This window comes from Globicephala melas, chromosome 2 (genome assembly GCF_963455315.2).
Source record: "Globicephala melas chromosome 2, mGloMel1.2, whole genome shotgun sequence".
Taxonomy (NCBI): domain Eukaryota; kingdom Metazoa; phylum Chordata; class Mammalia; order Artiodactyla; family Delphinidae; genus Globicephala; species Globicephala melas.
In genome coordinates this window covers 19761185-19779835 of record NC_083315.2, presented here as the reverse complement: position 1 = coordinate 19779835, position 18651 = coordinate 19761185, and the positions used below count along the sequence as shown (strand labels likewise).

Sequence of the window (18651 nt, the reverse complement as noted above, 5' to 3'; positions counted from 1 at the left end):
AAACTAACCTTTTATCTGATCTTTAAAATAAAGCATATCAAAAAATCTAGAAACTAAGCAGGTACACAGGTGAATACATACATACCTCATGTATGCATGCCACTTCCTCCCCATCCATCCAGTTCAGTTTGCCCTGCTCATTCATCCCCTTTCAGCCTCAAATCCTTTTTTGAAGAGGAGCCTGGCATAAAGAAAATACATTCCCTACAAGTCAGTTGTGCATCATCGCTTTTGCATCTGGTTCTGCAGCTTGGGCATATGGTTTTAGTATTAAATTAAGAAAACGAAGTTAAGTAATAATAAATGAGTGTGATTGTATCGCTAGTTTATTATAAAAGGACTTTACCTGTATTGGTTTTTCTGGTTCACTTACAGAAAAAGCTTTATGTTGTTCTGACATTTAGGTGTCAGCCTTTTATGGTTGTGTTGGCACAGGTGTTATGAGGTGTTTGCTTTAGTAATAATGCAGCAGCATTTTCGTTCTGGGAGACACCCTCTGATTAGAGGAAGTCGTGGCCCTCTCTTTTTTTTGCCATTGTAGAGCTTTTTGATATTGAATGCTTTTGTAAAGAGGCCTTGGAATATATTACGTTAAAATACTCTGTACCTGTTAATTCATTTGATATGGATTTTTATGCACCTTTGATATTAGTTGCAGTGAGTATATGAGGACATTTCCTCTCCAAAAATTATAAATCACTTCTAACTCTCTGTGGTTGATGGCTTTTAAATCATCTTTGCACCCTAGCAACCTGCTGGCTCCTCTTAGCCCGCCTCTCCTTTTTTGTCTTACATGAATTTAGCCCCGATTCCAGTGAAGGGTAGAAATACCAGTCAGTCTTTTTGCGTTTTGTACTTTTTGACTTTTGCATGGGGAAGAAGTTAAATCAGCAAGTACATTTGAGGCCTTGGATTAGGAGTGTTTATCCACAGAATACCATCTTTCTCCTCATGTAAATAATTGGGAGTTGGCAGGATAAACACCAAGCCCTGGGCTTGCAGCCTTTCAGACTGGTGGTACTCACAGTCACCTTTTCTGGAAATCTTTGTCGGTAGTCAGTTGCGTAACAATGAGTCTTGTTACTCCAGAAAAATCCCTATTGATTGGGTCTTTAATGAAATATGAACTTTTGTCACAGAGGCCTTTCTGGACCCCTTAAAGATTAAGAATACAATACTTTAAATTGGACAGGATCTTATCAGTGATTTAATTTGACTCTTCAGTTAGAAAATTGAGGCCTGAATCTGCTCAGTAATTTGTTTCCATCAACTAGTTAATAGAACCAAAACCAGAATATAATTTCAGTAACGTCATTCTAAATGTTCTCTGTATTTTCACTTAATAAAGTTATAAATTCCTTCTTTTCTAAATGCTTCAAAGTAAAATATTATAGAATGTGATAAAAGATAAAATATTCTAGTATATAGTTATGTACATAAAATTATGTAATGTTATGAAAATTATGTTATACTCTTTGGGAGCTTGCTTCAACAAGAGAAACAAAGATGTTATAGTTAGGATTACAGGTTAACAGAGGGCCAACCAAAAAGAGTTCACACATAGTGTTTTTAAAAACACATTATTTAGCAAGGAGTCTGGAGATGGGCTATTTCCATCTATAATGGTTAAGTCACAGCTCATCAGGGTCACCAGGGACCAGGTTCTTTCAGTCTTTCTCTCTGTCATCCTTGGCTTACTGGCTTGGTATTTGGGTTTATCACCTAATGGTTACAAGGTGGCTGGTATTTTGCAGGTATGGCATGAAGATGACTATATCTTAGTCAAAAATATGAGGGGGTGCATCTAATTCCTCTCATTCTTCTCTGTCTGTGAGCAAGTAAAGCATTCTGGAAGCTTCCCAGGAGACTTCCTGATAGGCTTACGGTCACACAGTTACTCAGCCTCATCCAGTAGTTGGCAGAGGGAACAGAGACGCCATGATTGGTTTAGAGCAGAGGCTCTCCAACTTTAGCTCGGATTAGAGTCACCTGGAGAATTTGGTAAAACACGGCTTGCTGGTCCCCACCCCCAGAGTTTCTGATTCACTAGGCTGGGAGTGGGGCCCAAGAATATAATTTCTAACCTGTTCCCAGGTGACCCTGCTGCTGCGGGTGCAGGCCCGCGCCTTGAGGGCTGTGCGCTTAGATGTACACGTGCATCCCTGGGATTCCACAGGTCCACCTGTCCTCCTCCGAACAGTCACAGAATTTTGTTGGCAAGGATAAAGGTTAGGAATAGCTAGAGGGTAGACCACCAGTACTGTCTGCCACAGTTGTAATTTGACATGGACTAGTAAGTACTCTTATTCTTTCTGTTTGTCAAGTGGTTATTGTACCCAAGAAGCTTTAAAAAGTGGAGGTTGAAATATTGACACCATTAGCATAATCTGTCTGCATTATACTTGCTGAGTGAATTATTTGCCCAGATAAACTTTCTATGTAATTAGACTTGTTGAGTCAGAAGGCTGCTTTCACTGGTTATTTTATTGATTAGGTGTCACTTCAGTAGGCCAAGGCCAGAAAAAAAATATCTGGTATTCAATCGGCATTTAGAAGAAAGGGCTGAGAGAGAATTAATCCATTAATTGTTTCTGAGAGGCTCATGACTAAGGAAGTTAGAGTTACTAGAGATCAGGAAAGTTTACTTGTCTTAGTAATTCAAGCACAGTTATGATCAGCACAATTTTTATACATTTTGTTCTTAAGATTATCACAAAACTGGTTATTAATCCTAAAATTCAGCAGCAAAACAGTTTCAAAAGTAAAATGTTCTACCTAAGTTGGACCTAACAGAACCTATTCCTTGTGATTTTTAAGGCCCATTTATTTAGGTGACAGTTTTTCACTTTAGATTGTTATAATTTTATTGTTTTTTTTATTGAAGTGTAGCTGATTTACAATGTTTTGTTAGATTGTTATAATTTTAGAGAGCATATTTTCTCTCTTTTTGAAGAATTCTATGAAAATTCTAATGAACTCACCCAATCACCCTTAATTCAGTATCATTTTTTATCTTTCCTTTTCCACCAGTGAGATGTAAAAAATGGAATCTGTGTACCTGAACTCTCATTTTAGATCCTAATGAGCAGTAAAATCTTCAGCACCAGAACTTTGATGCTAAATATTCCCTGGGTGCCATGTTTTTCTTTTTTATTTCTGCCCTTGACATAACTTTTTTTCCTTATATACTTAAGAGTTGTTTTCTGTGAGGTATAATACCATAACCTTCCAACGTTTTAGGAAAGCTTACGAATGAGGATGTGCCCTAGTAAATAGCTAGGCAGTAAAGAGTCTGCCACTTTAAAGCATTGTGATTTTGTGTACTGCCACCTTATAAAGCTTTAATGATGATGTTTTCTCTGATAGGAATGATCGAATTGTGATCTTAGCGTATTTAGGCGGTACCTAAGTTGTCTGGAGTCAGTTCACGTAGTTATTACTCTCCGAGTTTACTAATACTGTGATTTCTCTTTCCCCCATTCCTGCCACGTTGACTGGCCCGCACTAGAGAACTCACACAATTTAAGTTGGTAGCACTGTAAGTCTGCTCCTCCAATGCCAGAGTCTAACACCTCACCCGTAACAAATAGGATTCATCTTTAACTCCAGTGTTCTCCACTAGAGCAGTCTCTTGGATTCTACTTCCATGGAGCTCTTTCTAGTTCAGTGTATTTCTTAATGTAGCACAGCTCATCAGATACACGTATCCTTCTTTCCTTGTAACAAAGCATATACTACATCCATAGTTTTCTCATTGTCTGCATTCCCCTAGTTCCACACACGGGCATCCTTACCATTGAACGTATCGCCTTTGTTCTCTTTCAATGTGTGAAATAGTTGGAACGTCATGATAAAAGCTATGTGTTGATCACAGTTAAGAAGTTCACAGAAAAGAGTATGTCCATCTTAAGACATGTTCAGGGCATCATGACTGTGCCTATTTATAGTAAGACCATTTGGCTGGTAGGACATGCAACCTGAAGTTTAAGTTGAGGGAATGACTTGGAAAGTAGCTTGGGTAGAAGTAAAAGACAAGAAAGATGACATTCCTGTCAGTCGTCAGTGGCAGTTAAGCACAGTTCTTACAGTTTTAGGCTAGGATCTTTTTTTCCCCTTTCTTTCTTTTCTTCTTCTTTCTAAAACTTTGTATCTAACATATTGGTCTCCAAAATTCCTGTTAACTGGTTCACTGCAAAATACATTAAAAATGTACTGGTGGGGCTTCCCTGGTGGCGCGGTGGTGGAGAGTCCGCCTGCCGATGCAGGGGACACGGGTTCATGCCCCGGTCCGGGAGGATCCCACATGTCGCGGAGCGGCTGGGCCCGTGAGCCCTGGCTGCTGAGCCTGTGCGTCCGGAGCCTGTGCTCCGCAACAGGAGAGGCCACAGCAGTGAGAGGCCCGCGTACCGCAAAGAAAAGAAAAAAAAAAGAAAAAAATATACTGGCATAATTTCATAGTAGCTTTCAACAGAGTAGACCTTTGGTTATTTGTTTTTCTGCTTTTTTCGGTCTTTACTGTGATTGTACCCGAGAATACTTTTATTTTGTAATTTACATTGTAGATTATATGACATTAATTATTTAATAACACCTGTGGGTTTTGTCTTTTTTGTTTTTGTTTTTGCTTTTTTCCGTACCACTTGGCATGTGGGATCTTAGTTCCCCAAGTGCAGAGTCTTACCCAGTGGACCACCAACGAAGTCCCAATAATACCTGTGTTTATTTTGAAGTTTTTGTTTTTTTTTTCTTATTTTTGGCTGCGTTGAGTCTTTGCTGTACGTGGGCTTTCTCGGTGCTTTGTGACCACCTGGATGGGTGGGATAGGGAGGGTGGGAGGGAGGGAGACACAAGAGGGAGGAGATATGGGAACATATGTATATGTATAACTGATTCACTTTGTTATAAAACAGAAACTAACACACCATTTTAAAACAGTTATACTCCAATAAAGATGTAAAAAAAAAACCCAACAACAACCAGAGAGCAAAGGCAAATTTTGTGGAAAGAAACCGCAGTAAAACTGTCAGCAGGTTTCTCAACAGGAATATTGTTTCATCTAGTCCTACCTCTGCTGGGAAGGGCCTGGGTCCTGGAGGGTGGAGATGGATATAGAACAATACAGATGCCTGTATTGTTTCTCATCTGTATGGGACACTTATCAATCTGGACCTAGACTAATTTCGGGTTATAACTTGAGGAATTCTCTAACAGTTGCCCAAATTCCAAGGTGATCATGAATGATTCCATATTATTTCATAATTCAGGCAAATTTTTCAAGTGTTATTTAAATGTGTTCGTTAACACAGGGGAAGTGTTAGGTATTATGACATATTTCTTGCTTTTGCTCATAAATTATAACATGTATTATAATTTTATATTATATACTGAGTTGGGATTTGAGAATTTATACTAGTTCTTACCATGACTTTTAAATTACGTGTTCATAGAAACAAAAGCTAAAGTAGACTTAGCAATTCAGTATTCTTTCTCTGTAAATTGCTTTCCTTGATCTTAACTTGCTGTTACCTCTCTGAGGTCCTGCTTTCTTTTAGCAATTAAGAAACTGTTATTTTTGGAAGTGAGAGAATGAGCTTTTTTTTCTCCATTGCAGATGCAAGTGTTTGGATCATCTCTGTTCTTGGTTCAGTCAGTTAAGAGAATAATACAAACATTTTTATATTCCATATGAATGAAGATATTTTATCATTTCTGTTAGGATACTCATATTTTCTATGAGTATCCTTGAATCTTTGTTGCTGCTAGTATTGTTTCTACTAATATTTTCAGTGTAGTAAGAAGCCTTGATTTAAGGATTTCTTTCTTTTTCCTTTCTTGATGTAACCTGGAATTTTTGAACCGTAATTTATATAAGGATTTGTAAGCATTCAAGTGTTGTTAATACTCCAAATATCTTAACACATTTTTGCTTTTTAAATCTACTTCCTCCAGAATATAAATGGAATTTAAATATTCATACACAGTGTTTTTTGCGGTAGTTCAGCTGAGCTCCTAAAAATGTTGTTGACCTTCACATTCAGTCTTAATTAGGTGGCTCTGCACTTTCCTCTCCTTTCAGAGACTGTACTTGACCATCTGATTAATCATCTTAATCAGAAAAAGCCTTGTACAGTAATCTCATGTAGCACATATGTTCTCACATCTATCTTCTGAAACTAGTCAAGGTTTTTAACTAACATTAAATGTTAAACCCATCACCACTTAAAAAATAATGTTATGGGATGGTAGAATGCAAATGTGTATTAAAATGTATACCTATTTTAAAGTAGCAAATGAGGATTAACCAAGGGTTGAAATCAATATTTGTAGGAATATAGAAGCATTAAAAAATTTAGATAATGAAGACCTGTGTTTTGGAAGTGTTTATTCGAATTCCTTTGTCATTTCTCTCCTCCCATCTCCCTTGTATATATATATATTTTTTTTTTAATTTAATTTATTTTATTTTATTTTTCGCTGCGTTGGGTCTTCGTTGCTGGGCGCGGGCTTTTCTCTGGTTGTGGTGAGCTGAGGCTACTCTTTGTTACAGTGTTCAGGCTTCTCATTGCGGTAGCTTCTCTTCTTGCAGAGCATGCAGAGCTTGCTCAGCGTGCAGGCTCTAGAGCACAGGCTCAGTAGCTCAGTAGTTGTGGCACATGGACTTAGTTGCTCCGCGGCATGTGGGATCTTCCCGGACCAGAGCTCGAACCTGAGTCCCCTGCATTGGCAGGCAGATTCTTAACCACTGGACCACCAGGGAAGCCCTCCCTTGTATATTTTAGATGCATTTAAATTTTTAAAAAACGATAGGCAGTTCAGTTTTATCATGATAAGAATTACTGGTTAATTGAAAGCTAAAATATTAACTTTTTTTTAAATTTATTTTTGGCTGCGTTGGATCTTCGTTGCGGGCTTTCTCTCATTGTGGCGAGCGGGGGCTACTCTTCGTTGCAGTGCGCGGGCTTCTCATTGGGGTGGCTTCTCTTGTTGCGGAGCACGGGCTCTAGGCGTGTGGGCTTCAGGAGTTGTGGCGAGCGGGCTCTAGAGCGCAGGCTCAGTAGTTGTGGTGCACGGGCTTAGTTGCTCCACAGCATGTAGGATCTTCCCGGACCAGGGCTCAAACCTGTGTCCCCTGCCTTGACAGGTGGATTCTTAATCACTCCGCCACCAGGGAAGTCCTAACTTTTTAAAAAATTGTATAATTGGCCTAACAGTATATATTAGTTTCAGGTATACAACATAATTTGATATTTTGTATACACTGCAAAATGTAAAATATTAACTTTTAAAGTAAACTTGGTTTCTTATTATAAAAGTGCTATATGTAATGTACACTTTGTCCTTTTTTTGGCTGCGTTGAATCTTTGTTGCTGCGTGTGGGCGAGTTGCGGCGAGCGGGGGCTACTCTTTGTTGCGGTGCGTGGGCTTCTCATTGGGGTGGCTTCTCTTGTTGTAGAGCACGGGCTCTAGGCGTGCGGGCTTCAGTAGTTGTGGCTCGCGGGCTCTAGAGCGCAGGCTCAGTAGTTGTGGCGCATGGGCTTAGTTGCTCCACGGCATGTGGGATCTTCCTGGACCAGGGCTCAAACCCATGTCCCCTGCATTGGCAGGTGGATTCTTAACCACTGCGCCACCAGGGAAGTCCCCACTTTGTACTTTTATGTGTTTTTTAATTCCTCAAAATTAAAAGTTAAAGTAATATACATTTAATGTGATAAACATAATGTTAGAAATACTACAGAAAAGCAGCAGAAGAAATGAACAATCACTGCTGGGAAAGAATCATTGTGAACATTCCAATAGTTAACATTGTATTATGTTTTCTCATGTATGTTTTAAAATATGAGCTTGTACTGTGTAGTTTTGTGACCTTTTTTATTATTTAAAAGTATACTGTATTGTGAACGCTTTTCTCGCTTGTGAAAAATTCTTTTACCACACAATTTTTTATTCCTCACTGTCTGGATTTTTGACACGCTTTTCATCTTTTCATTTAGAATTTAGAAAGGAGTTGAGGGAAAATGTTTTAAGGATAAAATGAATTTTTATAATAGAATTCATAAATGAATTAGTGTTTTTTGCTAATTAAAATATTTAGGCTGTTAAACCAGAAAAAAAAAGGTGAGGGACTCTTTTACAATAAAGAAGAATAGGACTTCCCTGGTGGCGCAGTGGTTAAGAATCCGCCCGCCAATGCAGGGGACATGGGTTTGAGCCCTGGTCCAGGAAGATCCCACATGCCATGGAGCAATTAAGCCCACGCGCTACAAGTACTGAGCCTGCGCTCTAGAGCCCGCGAGCCACAACTACTGAGCTCACATGACACAACAACTGGAGCCTGCACACCTAGAGCCCATGCTCCGCAACAAGAGAAGCCACCGCAATGAGAAGCCCGCGCAATGCAACAAAGAGTAGCCCCCTCTTGCCGCAACTAGAGAAAAGCCCGTGTGCATCAACGAAGACCCAACACAGTCAAAAATTAATTAATTTTTTAAAAATTGAAAAAAAATAGAATAATGAAGAATATATTATGTAGAGCTATTAAAGGAGATGATCCAGGACTTACGTTTTCTCTGGATCCATTTGGTATTTGTGGTTTCTCTGAAATCTGAGAGCAATAACAAACAGCTCTAGAACCTCCACCTCTTGAGAGGAGCAGTTCCACACGTGGTTTAGTGCCCTCCCACCACTGACTTCATTTCTCACCTTTCGAAGCCTTGGTTTCCTTGTGCGATGAATGTGGATAATAATAATAGCACTTTCTCAGGGATTATTGCAAGGATGGAATGAGATGGCAGATGTACATGCTTCACCTGGTGCCTGTTCACTAATACGGAGAAAGCCCATTGCCTTTTAACAAAGCTCCCCGTGTGTATCTTTCTTTGTCATTCAGATTATATCCATTAGTGCCCAACTGTTAGTGGCAATAAAAGTTCTTATTTTCTGAGGATTTTAGCCAACCACCTTATTTGTGTTGTTATTGTTTGTAGTATAAGTCATAAATGATTGCAGAGAATTCCAAACTAATCAAACATTCAGGGAAATTTAAAAGCTTTTCAAATTTAATTCTACTTGTAAATTGCTTAAGATGTCTTTAAAACTATTTTTTGTTTTGCTTGTGTATTTTTTTATGAAAATGTCTCTTGACCACCTGTTTTGCTTCTTGAATTGTTGGTATTCCCTAGGTTTCTATCTGAATGAGCTGACTGATCACTTCTGTCTCCATCCTTGACCTTAGCTCTTATACCAGTAGGACGATTACTTCCAGATAATTATTTTCACCTCCACCCACTCTTGAGTTTCCTTGTTCCAGTTGCTTACTAGACATTCTCTGTGGTTCTCCCAGGACTTCTCCAACACTACCCACCCAAACGTAGTTAGCTCCCATGTTTTCCTCATCCACATCACCTGCTCTTCCTTCTTAGTGAATAGTATTTGCCTCATTATCCAGCGAGTCATCAAGCAGCCACCCCAGTCATCTGGCCTCTTTCTCCCTCATCCTGCGCTTTCAATCAGGCACCAAGTAGCCCTGACTTTGTCTCCTAAATATCTTTGTATAGAGCTTCTCCTCTCCCTCTCCTCTGCCTTCGCATTAGTTGGCCCCTCATCTCTCGCTGGGGCTGTTGCAATGAGCCTTCTAACTGGGCTCTCAGCCTCCCAACCTGCCGCCCATTCCCCCAGGCTCTCCAGCACCGTTGCCACCTGTGATATTTCTAAAGCCTAAGTGCAATGATCTCCCTCACATGTTTAGAAACGTTTTTAGCCCCCCATTGTCTGTATAATAAATCACAACCTCTCTGCGTAGGCAAACAAGACCCTTCATGATCTGGATAGTCCTTCTTGTCCAGAATTTCTCTCCAGCCACATCTTTTGGCAGTTCTTCCCTCCACACCCATCAGTACTGACCTCCAGTAGTCCTGTGCGTAGTTCTTACTTCTCTCCCTTTGCCTCAAACACAGACCCTTCTCTTCATGTCAAATGAAGCCCCTCCCCCCAAACATGAAGAGCTAATCAGTGTTTCCTTTGTGCCATCACAGTATTTTTATTTTCAGTGTTTTGAAATTCTTTGGGTACTTGTTAGGCTTTCCTCACCAGACTAAAGGACAAGGGACTCTTAGTCATTTTGGTGTTCCAGTGCCTCGCCAGCCCTTGGTATAGGTAGGTGTTTAATAAAGGATGTGAAAAATTGTCCATGAAACTGAGGATTTTTAGAGGAGGAAGCAATATATTTAATGGCGGAATGAATAATTCTTCTGTCAGCTATTTTTAAATGGGATGTGGGAGAAGGATTAGATGAACTTTTTGTGGCTTTAGGTGGCAGAGTTAATGTCAGCAGAGAACTAGACTTCTGGTTCAGCCATGAAGAGCACAGTGAGAATTATAAAACAACAGTGCCATCTCACCCTCATTTGGAGTCTAGAGTGGGTTTGCGTTATACTCCTGGCTTGGTCACTAAATGTGCTCTTTCCTTAGTTTTAGCCCTTTTTTTTTAACAGAAAGATGGAGATTATAGTAGCTCATATGGTTGTTTTGAGGACAAATGAAATAACAAATAACATTTCAGGGTGCCTAGGCTAACGCCTGACACTGAACGGTGCTTAATAAATGTTCATTGAATTTGAATTAGTCTCCTGTTTCTGGAAGCTTTTAGTAAAACCTTACTCCCACTTTAAATATAAGTAAATATAAGTAATGTGTATGCATAAACTGACAACCATAAAATAAAGATTCAATTGCCTTTCTTTCCCTCAAAGATTTATTCATTGTACTGATGATTCCCCAGATCCGTGTATGGAATATGAGGTAAGAATCTTTTTTTTTTTTTTGATCTTGAATAAAATTGATAATTCTAGATGAAGACGTATTGAGAATTTCTGTTCTTAAGTGAAATGAATCAAATTTTTGGACTAATTTCTCTGGGAACCTAGAGCCATTGAATTTTTAAATTTATGAAATATACACATAAAATGCATGTATTATGTACATACACATACAGTATATACACAGTATGTACATACTATGGAATATTATACATATTTTGAAATGAAGCAAACACCTTCATACCATCCAGCTTAACCTGTTTAAGCTTTTTAACCTGATTTACAAGGAAAAGTAGTCACCACCATTTTACCGTTTTTGTTTATTTTTTCTATGGTTCTCTCATTTTACAGATTACATATAGAAGTAAGAACAAAAGGACAGTGGAAAACTTTATTAGAGATAGTAATAAGAGTTGAAACACAGCAACTTCCTTCCCCATCCCCCAATAGCAAACCCATGTTTTCCTGGTTTGAAGGTATACACAGCGCGTGCGCGCATACACACACACACACACACACACACACACACACACACACACACACACACACACACACACACACACACACACACACACACACACACACACACACACACACACACACACACACACACCTGAAGTGGGCAGTGTCCTTGGATGTTGTTGTTAGTTTAATTTCTTCGTCATCTATTTGCTTCCAGTCACTTGTATATACACATGCTTTCAAAAGTTGTCCACTGACTTACTGTACTAAGTAATTCTGAGTGTGTTGAGTGTATATAGTGGCATATCTTCTGTGAACAGGTAATTGACTCTTCACCAAGCCACCAAACAATTCCTACATCTTTTAGCACTTGTAATTGAGATCTTTACATACCGTTTGTGAGGGGTATGTAATATATTAGCATTTTCCCAGGTCTTTAAACATTTTTTATAACATTAATCGTGTGTATGTAATACATTCATATCTATTGTTTCACTGAACAAACATCTATCAAGCACCTGCTATATCTTATTACTTTGTGCTAGAAACACAAAAATGAAAAAGATTGTTTTCCTAGTCTTGCCCTGCGACGTAATCTTTGTTGTAATGTCATCATCTGTCCCCGAGATTGATTTCACCGGCAGTTTGCTCTTTTATTGCTTTTTGGGAAATGTGCCATCATCATGTTAGTGCATAGGGTTTAAAACCCAGTTTTAAAAGCCCAGGAAACTGAAAGTAATTAAAATGAAAAAAGTGGCAAGCAAAATCCTAGGTATCATGTGCTTGCGTCTGTGTGTATTTAAAAAGATACCTACTATATGCTCATGTATTCATAGAATACTTCTGGAAAGAGGTATGAGAAATTGTCAACACTGGTTACCTGTGCGGAGGAGGACAGAGACACTGTTTGGGGGGAAGACTCACCTTTTACCTTTTTTAAAAAATCAAGTACAGTGTTTGTATTACCTGTCCAAAACGTTATTTCAATAGATAATGCAAATTTTCCAAAAACTTAATGTCAGTTTGCAATAATTGCATATTTATTTGTTGCTTACATAAAAATTACTGTAGCTGTCAGAAAATATATTTGCCAGTATCAACTTTTAATAGGTAACAACAGAGTAATTTTTTAGTATTGGATTCTTCATTTAATAATTAGGTTCTTTTTCAAAAGGTGGCACATACAGAGCTTGACCAAGAGCTCACAATAATGAAAATTGGAATCAGCGCACTTCAAATTTCTAAGACATATTTTAACACTACAGTTTTTTTTTTTAAGGAAAGCAACCTACTATCAAAAATTTAAAAATACAAGAAAATATGAGGAGCCTACCACCCAGATATCCTCAGTATTATTAGCATTTTGACCTTTAACTTCCCTTTCTTGAGATATTTGTGTGTGTGTGTGTGGGTGTGTGTGTGTGGGTGTGGGTGTGCACACCTGTGCGCATATACACACTCCATAAGATGCTTTATGTGCCACTTTTTTTTTTCACTTATGACATAGTATGAGCATTTTCACAGTTCATTAAATTTTTTTTATATCATGTTTTTAGTGGCTACTTATCTTAAATATTTACCATTCCATGTTTCACTCGACAAACATTTCCTAGGCACCTGCTAGGCATTACATACCTGTGCTGGGAACGCAAAGGTGAATAAGACCCAGCTGCTCACCCTTAGAAGAGAGACTTGTGTCAGATTATCCTAGTACAACATGGGGTATGGGCTTACTCTCGAATGTTATGTACAAGAAACTGGGTGGCATGGGAAGGTACAGAGCCTACTGGGGGGATTCCTGGAATGGGGCCTAGAGTAATTCAAGTCCTATCTCCTAGGTCTTGAGGGGCAAAGAGGTGCATGCCAGGATTCGGGAGGCTGGGGCTCTTGTCATTGATTACAGTTAATACTTCAAAAGGACAGGACTAGTTTTTTCCAAAGAACATTTTAAAACCAGACTCAGAAGCATACATTTGTCAACTGTACTATTTATAAATTACAACAATATGAGAATTTACACATATTAAATAATGTTATAGTAATAAACCCATTTATGAATTGGGCCATTGGTAGAATTGTATTACTTTAAAATAATGGGAAAATCATGAAAGGATTTTAGTGAGTCTTTGTGATAAGCCGTAATAATTTTATCAGAGTATTACAGAATGATGCTTAAGGTAGATAACTTGGAAATTATTTTACTTTTTGATGTTCTTAAAGGAGTGAGGAACATGAATTATAGGGAAACTTATGGCCCAACGATGATAAGATGTGACTATATCATCCTTTGAGTTGTATGTTATGTCAGAACTCCCAAAATGGTAAATAAATGACAAAGGCACATTTTGTCATAAAGAGTTTTAATACAATTTCCCCTGTTCTGTTAGACTAATAGATCATAGCTCTGTTCCCTACATATCATGTCAGGAATGTTTTATGATGCCTTTTTTTTTAAAAAAAACCAAAACACTTGATAATGGCAATTGTTAAGATATGGTCTCAACATAAAATTGTTTATTAGACTAGTAAATATTCTCTTGTTACATAGTTGTGTCCCTTTTTTCCTTTGTCTACAGCTTGTTCTTCGAAAATGGTGTGAATTAATTCCTGGTGCTGAGTTCCGCTGTTTTGTCAAGGAAAATAAGCTTATTGGTGAGGTTTTTGCGTTTTTTTGTTTTTTTAAACCTTTGAAAGTAATTGTTAAAAGAAGACAAGCTTTTGATGGAAATAAATTACTTAGTAATTAAGACAAGGGTAACAATCAGTTTTTATCTCAGATGCTACCTCTAACCAATTGGCACTGACTCTCTGGAATGCTGTATCGACAAGGGTCCTGAGGCCAGATTCTGTTTCCACAGAAAATAGTCTTGTTGATGAATCACGTCAATCTGGATTCCAGAGAGGAAAGTGGTGGCCTTTACTGTTCTCAGGATGTGTGTAATACTACCTGCTTTCTCTCTGGGGCTTTCCTAGGTATTACTGGCAATACACTGCTTATTTTAAGCAGCGTAAAAAGCCCAGTTTTTGAACATTTATTTCTATTATTGAAGCACTGTTTATTATTCTAGCAAGAGAAAATATGCAAAGAAGTACATTGCTTTAAAAGGCACCCATTTTCTTTCCTCTGAGGTTATTATTTTGTCTGCTATGATTTATTCAAGCTAAATATTGTAGATAATTTGCTCTTATTTTGTCTAAGCACATTTTCCATGAGGTAGAATTGATTTTCAACCAAGAAAAGTGTGATTTGAACAGAATCAGATCAACATTATTTATTTATTGAATGTGATGTTGACATTTAACTTACCTGAAATACACTGGGGTTGTTTGAATTTATTGTATAATATTGTTATATATCTCTGAAAGAAACACTGCAGTATTAAGTACAGTTAAAGAAGGGAGTCATATTGGCATGTGATTAAGAAATTGGTTGGAAGCCCTTCTTTCAGAGCAGAGAACTTTTTCTTAGGTCTAGAGCAGATTAAAGGAGTTCTTACAATACTCCCTTTAGTCTTTTTGGAATAATGTCAGCAAGTCACTCTGAAGAAAGGAATGTTTACTTTTCCATGGCTTGAAACATCAGGCTTGTGAAGGCAGGATAGCACGTATGAACAAGGAAAATAGACCGTGAAGTGCAGTGTGATTATGGAAGACGTATGGTGAGGGGTATTTTACGTTTTCCCAAAGAAAGTGGGAAAGAATGCCAATTTTTAGACAGTTCATTGGAAAAATCAAAGAAGCAGCAGTTGACTATGTGGGTAGGTTTAAAATTGCTTCTTTCATTTTTTACGTAAGAAACATTTTTATGACTTTGAATTCTTCCCATTGTACTCAATAAAAATAACTACTGTTTCTAAAGTAAGAATGCATGGCAATATGGAATTGTAGGGTTCAGCTAGCCATTTGAACCTTTACAACTGATAAGCTTTACATCTATATAAAATGCTGACTAATGTATGATGCCATATTCATTCGATCTACTTTAATGGTTTCCTCAAAAAGAGGTTTAAATCACATATTGGTGTTTTTGGAAAGAATATTGTGTAATAATGAAATACAAAATATTTTCTTGTCAGGTATTTCTCAAAGGGACTACACACAATATTATGATCATATTTCTAAACAAAAGGAAGAGATTTGCAGATGCATACAAGACTTTTTCAAGAAACACATACAGTATAAATTCTTAGATGAAGACTGTGAGTATTTTTTATTGGCCCAGGGAAATGACATGCATAATGTTACCGAACCTTATTTCACGGTGGTACATATTTTAAAACTGGATTCAAAATACTGTATTTCAAGCATTTTATTATATGATAGTATGGCTGATGGGTTTGCATGTTAATTTTACGTTATTTAACCAGAGTCCCTTTTTAATACTGAGATGGTTCTCTCTCCTGTCGTTTGAGGTATTTTATTATACATTTCAAAGGGTCTATCTACAGAGAACCACATGCTTCTGTTATTAGGACTAAATTAGCTAGTTGACTGATCTGCCTTTCTAGATTTTTATTTGAATGATCAGACAGCACCAGTTACAAAGTAGATATTTGTGAGTTGTTTTTAAGAGTTGAAAGTAAGTATTGAAAGTATTGTGTATGAGACAATTTTCATGCATTGTCAAATTATATCTGCTATGGTTTCTGTTTTTCTACTTGCCAAGCCTGGGGTCTGTGGCAGGTTTGACTTTTAAAAAAGGTGAATCATGCCCTAAGCATGGCTAGATAGTGTGCTTTTCTATTGCAGATTTTACCCATTTTATTCCCCATCAAGCAGTTAGTGATTGATGCTCCTTTCTCTGATATAGATAACCTGTCTCTAATTGTGAACTGGTTGAGACGATGTTGGTGTTTGGTTTGAATTTTTAAACGTAAGGGATTATGGCTGAGGATCGCGAAAAGGAAAACAAAATTATATAAGTAAAACATTGCAGGATGCCTTTTTATGTTTGAAGTTTTGAGATGTAGAAGCAGGAAGTCCTTTGAGTAACTAATAATAAAACGCATTTTAATTTTCAAAAGGAGGTGTAGATCATGAAAATAGAAGTTCATTACTAACTTCAGGTTTTTTCTCCTTTGCAGTTGTATTCGATATATATAGAGACAGTAGGGTAAGTAAAAATGACATTTCATGTGCTTTAAATACATAGGCATTCTCTATGGAAGGGCTTACCGCTCAACAAATATTTTCTCAATTCAACTAAGGTGCTTGAAATTCACCATGGCCAAGAATCTCCCCTTAAAATATCCTTAACACTAGAACACAGGATATCTTCCATTGTTATGTGTCACAAATTCAAGGATTATTAATTTAACAGACGGCTAAGGCCACCCTGTGTCCTCCTTTCCCCTTTTGTCGGGGGCCTGGGCCTACTTAAAATAGTTGAGTTTGTACTCTTCGGTGTGGCCAGGAATTTGTCACTGGATATTTAGAAGTTATTATTTTCAGTTACCTGAAAGGCCCTTAGCGTGATTCGAGTCACTTGCATCTTTAGACTGAAGACGAGGATTCGAGTAGTTTGTATTTATTCTGTAATCTTGAAGTGATGGCAACTTCCGTAATGAAAAGAAAACAAAAACCTGACCTAGTACATCCTGCAGCAGAGATTTCACTATCAAGACATGCAATCTTTTCAGAGAAATTTGGGTCACTAGGTGTCCTGTGACAGTGCTCACTGACTTAGCTGTTCAGAGGACAGCAGGTGTGTTTTCTAAACATTAGACCCCTATGTTTCTTAAATGTCTCTCACATTTTTCTTCTTCCCTCTCCACGCTCCTATCGCCTCATTGTAGTGATGATTGTGATACCTTTGAATCATTTTTTGGACAAAAGGAGGGGCCCATATGGTCATATCCCAAAATAACTGTTAACTGTTTACTCATCTCTATCAAGCCAAAGCATCACTTACTCTGTATTCATGTCTGTCTTTTTTTTTTTTCACATCTTTATTGGAATATAATTGCTGTACAATGATGTGTTAGTTTCTGCTTTATAAGAAAGTGAATCAGTTATATATATACATGTGTCCGCATATCTCTTCCCTCTTGCATCTCCCTCCCTCCCACCCTCCCTATCCCACCTCTCTAGGTGGTCACAAAGCACCGAGCTGATCTCCCTGTGCTATGAGGCTGCTTCCTACTAGCTATCTATTTTACGTTTGGCAGTGTATATATGTCCATGCCACTCTCTCACTTTGTCCCAGCTTACCCTTCCCCCTCCCCGTATCCTCAAGTCCATTCTCTAGTAGGTCTGCATCTTTATTCCCATCTTATGCCTAGGTTCTTCATGACCATTTTTTTTTTTTAAGATTCCATATATATATGTGTTAGCATACGGTATTTGTTTTTCTCTTTCTGACTTACATCACTCTGTATGACAGTCCCTAGGTCCATCCACCTCACTACAAATAACTCAGTTTCGTTCCTTTTTATGCCTGAGTAATATTCCACTGTATATATGTGCCACATCTTCTTTATCCATTCATCTGTTGATGGACACTTAGGTTGCTTCCATGTCCTGGCTATTGTAAATGGAGCTGCAATGAACATTTTGGTACATGACTCTTTTTTTTTTCTATAAAATATGTATTATATATTTATATCATACTTGTACTTATATTAAATATATATTATATTTAATATATAAAAACATGTATTTATATAGTATAGTAGTAGTACTATTAGGTTTTTGGGGTTTTTTTCTTTTTTTAATTTGACACAAATACTTTAATACACACAAAGAGTAACAAAATAATGCACAATTGGCCAATACCTTAAACAAACCATTTGGTCATCATTTAAACTTCATTTTCATGTGGATCTGCTTTCTTTTTTTTTTTTGCTCACAACTCACACACACACACTGTATTTTATTTTTACAAGAGATAAATAAACTGGTACCAAGCATTGTAAATGGATGACTACAACAAAAGCAACAATGATTGCAATTACCAAATATGAAACACGCTCATACTATGTCATAATATTGACGTTCAGTCCAGTAATCCTCCACTGTAACAGCTCCTTTACTTTGCAGTGAAAATTGATTTGTATATTTTTTGACTCTGAGTCCTTGTGGGATTTTTATTTTTTTTATTCAAACAGAAAGTCACAAAAATTATAATCATCCTCATCTACATGACTCCTTTTGAATTATGGTTTTCTCAGCATATATGCCCGGTAGTGGGATTGCTGGGTCGTATGGTAGTTCTATTTTTAGTTTCTTAAGGAATGTCCATACTGTTCTCCATAGTGGCTGTATCAATTTACATTCCCACCAGCAGTTCAAGAGGGTTCCCTTTTCTCCACACCCTCTCCAGCATTTATTGTTTCTAGATTTTTTGGTGATGGCCATTCTGACCGGTGTGAGATGA

General features: G+C 37.6%; 1 protein-coding gene across 2 annotated transcripts in view; it reads left to right on the top strand.

The window, feature by feature from the left end:
• Positions 1–18651, top strand: part of CDC123 (cell division cycle 123) — a 56804-nt gene that overhangs the window by 22005 nt on the left and 16148 nt on the right. For both annotated transcript variants that reach the window (XM_060293281.1, XM_030836964.2), the window contains exons 7-10: positions 10749–10797; positions 13853–13928; positions 15353–15475; positions 16361–16389. In XM_060293281.1, coding sequence (XP_060149264.1) covers positions 10749–10797; positions 13853–13928; positions 15353–15475; positions 16361–16389 — 277 coding nt within the window. The remainder of the gene's footprint in view (positions 1–10748; positions 10798–13852; positions 13929–15352; positions 15476–16360; positions 16390–18651) is intronic.